Genomic DNA, 4,475 nt, shown 5'->3' on the forward strand with positions numbered 1-4,475 from the left:
TCAACAGTGGGTCAGGACCCAGGTGAGTGAGGCTCAACAGTGGGTCAGGACCCAGATGAGTGAAGGTCAACAGTGGATCAGGACCCAGATGAGTCAGGGTCAACAATGGGTCAGGACCCAGATGAGTCAGGGTCAACAGTGGGTCAGGACCCAAGTGAGTCAGGGTCAAGGATGGGCCAGGACCCAGGTGAGTCACGGTCGAGAATGCGCCAGAACCAAGGTCAAGCATGGTCCACAATGGGAAGGGATGACTGGATTCATTTAATATCTCATGATCTTGACTTTCTGGTGGAATCCATGCATCTTGACCAGCCATCAATTTTATTTTGTTCTCAGGGCCAACGGAGGCCCGCAGGTCTAGATCCTAATCCAGGTCGTGTAGGAGGGAGGGGAAGGCTCCTCAGCAGAAAATAAAATTTGACAAAATAAGAGGACAATCGAAAATGGTCAACCGTGAGGGAGATAACTGGGCCACCAGAGCGTCCTCTGTGATGTCAGGGACCAGATCTGAGTGCCCGTGCGTGAAATGGAGCCCCGTGCAGGAGAGGCTCAGTAAGTGTCCTTCCTCCAGAAGAGGAGCACTTCCCCACGAGGCAAACTCAAACTAGAGAAGCCTTTGGTTTGCATCATTATTTTAACTGTATAAAGACAAGACGTCCTGGTGTGATGAAGCCCCTCAGGCTCCGTGGCCAGTAGCCACGGACGCGCACCTGTGCCCACCCAGACATTCAGGACATGGTCGTTCCAGCAAAAGGCCAGATGATGTGAAGTGAAACACAGTTTCCCCTTTTTAGGGCAAAACAAAACAGAACAAAACTGCCAGGGTTTTTTCCCTCCCCGCCGATCCTCTTTCCCCAAACAAATTTTAGTTTGCTTTTGACTTTATCCTGATGCTGGTTCAGTACTTTTTCTTTCTGAGAAAATGCAGAACTCACAGATCCTGTGGCAGGAAAAAGCCCGTGTCTTTCACTTTGTGGGAAGGAGCATTCCCCAAAGCCCCGGCTCTCTGCGCTCTGCTACTTTAAAGTGGAGTCCGGCAGGATCGGCGACATGCCCCCCGCCAACTGCTCAGCGCCCAGCGCCGTGGTGGAGGCGTCTGTGGCCACGCTGCTCCTGCTGGAGGGCGGCCTGGGCCTCCTGGGCAACGCCGTGGCGCTGTGGACCTTCTTCTTCCGCCTGCAGGTGTGGAAACCCTACGCCGTCTACCTGCTCAACCTGGTCGTGGCCGACCTCCTGCTGACCTTCTGCCTGCCCTTCCACGCCGCCTTCTACCTGAGACACAAGACGTGGAGCTTTGGACACGCGTCCTGCCAAAGCCTGTTCTTCCTGCAGGTCCTCAGCCGCGGGGTGGGCATCGCCTTCCTCACGGCCGTGGCTTTAGACCGGTACTTCCGAGTGGTCCACCCTCGGCTGAAGGTCAACCTTGTGTCCCCCCGGGCGGCCTGGGGGCTGTCGGGCTTCGTGTGGCTACTGCTGCTCGGCCTCACCCACCAGAGCCTGTTCGTCTCGGAGGCCGCGTGCCCGGGTCTGGAGCCCGCGGGAGAAGTCTCCTTCAGCATCATTTGGCAGGAAGCACTGTTCTTCCTGCAGTTTGTCCTTCCCTTTGGGCTCATCCTGTTCTGCAACGCCAGGATCCTCAGGACCCTCCAGAGGAGACTCCGAGACCCGGACAGACAGCCCAAGCTGCAGAGGGCCCGGGCGCTGGTGACGGTGGTCGTGGTCCTGTTCGCGGTGTGCTTTCTGCCCAGCTTCCTGGCCCGGGTCTTGGTGGCCGCCTTCCGCAGGGTGGGCGGCTGCGGGTTCCTGGGAGCGATGGTGCACGTGTGCGACGTGACCAACGGCCTCACCTACCTGCAGAGTGTGCTCAACCCGGTGGTGTACTGCTTCTCCAGCCCCGCGTTCAGATACTCCTACCGCAAGGTCTTCAACACCCTCAGAGGCCGAGGGAGGGAAACCGAGGCCCCGGGGGACATCAAAGACTCCTACTCTTGAGGCCAGCCAGCCCGCTGGGCCCCGGGGCGCAGGAAGGGCAGCGGTCTGGGCGCTAACGACCACCGCTGAGGGTTGCGGGGCGAGGACACTCCGGGGCTGCGCCACAAGGATCGGGACCCCCACGCCAGCACAGCTGTGGCCAGTGCTCTCACACACCGTCTTCTGGATTTCCCTCAGCTGTTCTGCATGATCGGACAGAGCAGGTGAGCAAGCCAGAGTCTCCTTTCCACCCACGACAAGGCAGACTGAGCCGCTGACCTGGAAGCTGGCTGCTACTGCGCTCTCATGGAAGGTGTTCTCATGGGTCCATCATGGGAGGATGAAGGCGGAGAGGGGCACCACTCTTGCTGCGTCTGGTCTTGGTGAGTCATCTGCTTTCACTCTCCGGGGAGTCTGCTCTCTCCGCCTGCCGCACACACTTGTGACGACTGGCCCCGGAGAGGGCACGCGGGACTGCAAGGCCACGTTCGGGGGGCGCACCTTATTGAGTTCCATGCTCGGCTCTGCCTGGCACATAGTGTTTCCAGTTTATAACATTTTGCTTCATTTGCATGGATGGTACATGATGTCAAAGACAACACTGTTCCCTAGTTTATTATAAGAAACACGTTCCTACTAAATTTCTCAAAATTGCCACCAGAACTTCTCTCTCGAGTTTGAATGTCTAAATGATTTTGAAACTCGCTTTGCTTCCCTGCCCTGAGAAGTCACTGTAGTTAATGCCCCGGGAGGCCACCCAGAGCCGGTGGGCCCACCTGAGCCCAGCCCCCACGCTCCTGCAACAGCCCCATGGTCTCATGTCGTGCTCTGAAATGATGCCCACGTCTGGAGCTCACGATGCTGACAACAGAGTGTGGAGGTTTCCTACCGGACTGCCTTGTCTTGTCCTCTTCAAACCTGGTGCTGTGGCCCCCAAAAGGGACCCCCAAAATGCGAAGAGGAGGCACAGGGTCTAGTTTGTGGGGGGCCCACACCTGTGGCCTGAAGCTGCACCTGCCTGGTCCACACGGACAGACCCCTGCTCTTCCCCGGGCCGCCCCAGGATCTTGGTAATATTCAGAGTGAAAAGTGGTGACCTTAGGCCAGAGGAAATGGCAATCCTACCTTCTGGATCGTTCGCCTACCAGGTAGGCTCCTTCTCGGACCCAAGTTTAAAATGTGAGTGTGTTCCTGTTCCTGTGCTCTGCCTACCACGGTTCCCAGAGGATGGCAAATGCGCTCAGCGATCCTAGGCCACGGTTAGCAGGTTTCGTGTCCTCTAGAGTGAGTGGGATTTCAGGTGGCTGGTACGGAGCTGTGACCAGACAATAAGGCGGGAGGTCCGAATAAAATTCTCTGCCCTGGACACAGTCTACACCGCGCCCGTCTTCTTGCCGTGGGCTCACTGCACATGCCATTGCACACGATGCTGCTTTTAACAAATCTAACATTTAACATAAATTTAATTAAACATAACATTTTCCACCTCATGATAAACTCTCCACAGTCTTTCTTTACTTGATCCCTCAATAATCTGTCCAGATGTTTCTTAACCATTTCCCTGAGGCTGGACACTGCGATCTGCAGCCCTCCGCACAGGTAAATCGGGCTGTGAAGTCACACAGCCCCCCAAGAGACCTCAGGCCTGGGAAGCCGGCCCACACCGGCCGCCCGAACAGGCTCCGGCCCAGCGCCAGGCGCTGCGGAACCTTCCCAGCACGGCTGTCTCCGGGCTCCTTGCTGGGTGAGCCAGGCTTGTCCAGGAGCTCAGCAGCCGGCCGCACTTCCCACCGATCCCTGCCCGTTAGCCCGGCGACCGGGGGTCTCATCCCAGCAGAGCCCCGGCCCTCCTCTCTGCTCCTGCCGCCCGGCAGGTGGGGGACCCAGGATCTTTCAGAACACCCTGATGCCTGGGCCAAGCCCGATGTTCTGGCTTGGTCATCTGGGGGTCCCAGGGCACCAGGGTTTTTGAAGCCCCTCTTTAATCCTGTGAATGCGCAGCCAGAGCTCTCTGCCTGGGGTGAGTGGCCATGGTCAGGGCCCTTGGGTCAGCTTCCTGCTCTGTCACTTCCTAGCTTTGTGACCCGGGACAAACCACCCAACTGCTCTGAACTTCCCTCGTCTGGTGAAACGGGGGTAACAAACCCCGACCTGTGGAATTATCGCGTGGTTTAGGGAAGATAATACATGAGATGTGGAGCACGGAGCCTCGCACAGCGTCAGCACCTAGTAGATATTACTCTGCCGTTCTCAGGCGCTCGGGCTTTTCCACCCACTTCGTTTCCATCCGCGAGCAGACTGTGTGCCCTTCGGGGGGACACAGCGGTTTGCCCGTGCGCCCCCAACATGGGGCCGGGAGGGGGACAGGCAGTCAGTGAACTGGAGGTCGCAACATTCTGCTGACTCAAAGGTTTGCTAGGGTTCTTTCTTCCCGGGAAATACTTTCCAGATCTTCTATGAGCATTCTGTCGGCCTCGAGTGTCATTCTGCACGTCTGTGGAGAG

The 4,475-nt window shown here is 57.5% G+C and overlaps 1 protein-coding gene across 1 annotated transcript; it reads left to right on the plus strand.

The window, feature by feature from the left end:
- Positions 1 to 843: 843 nt before the first annotated feature.
- GPR31 (G protein-coupled receptor 31) lies at positions 844 to 3,559 on the plus strand. The gene has a single exon (XM_032408271.1). The coding sequence runs from the start codon at positions 1,051 to 1,053 to the stop codon at positions 1,990 to 1,992; it is 942 nt and encodes a 313-aa protein (XP_032264162.1). The 5' UTR covers positions 844 to 1,050; the 3' UTR covers positions 1,993 to 3,559.
- Positions 3,560 to 4,475: the final 916 nt, after the last annotated feature.

This window comes from Phoca vitulina, unplaced genomic scaffold (genome assembly GCF_004348235.1).
Source record: "Phoca vitulina isolate PV1807 unplaced genomic scaffold, GSC_HSeal_1.0 scaffold9, whole genome shotgun sequence".
NCBI classification, from domain to species: Eukaryota; Metazoa; Chordata; class Mammalia; order Carnivora; family Phocidae; genus Phoca; species Phoca vitulina.

Coding starts and splice junctions, on each gene's coding strand:
- GPR31 (XM_032408271.1), top strand. CDS start 1,051: ATGCCCCCCGCCAACTGCTCAGCGCCCAGCGCCGTGGTGGAGGCGTCT.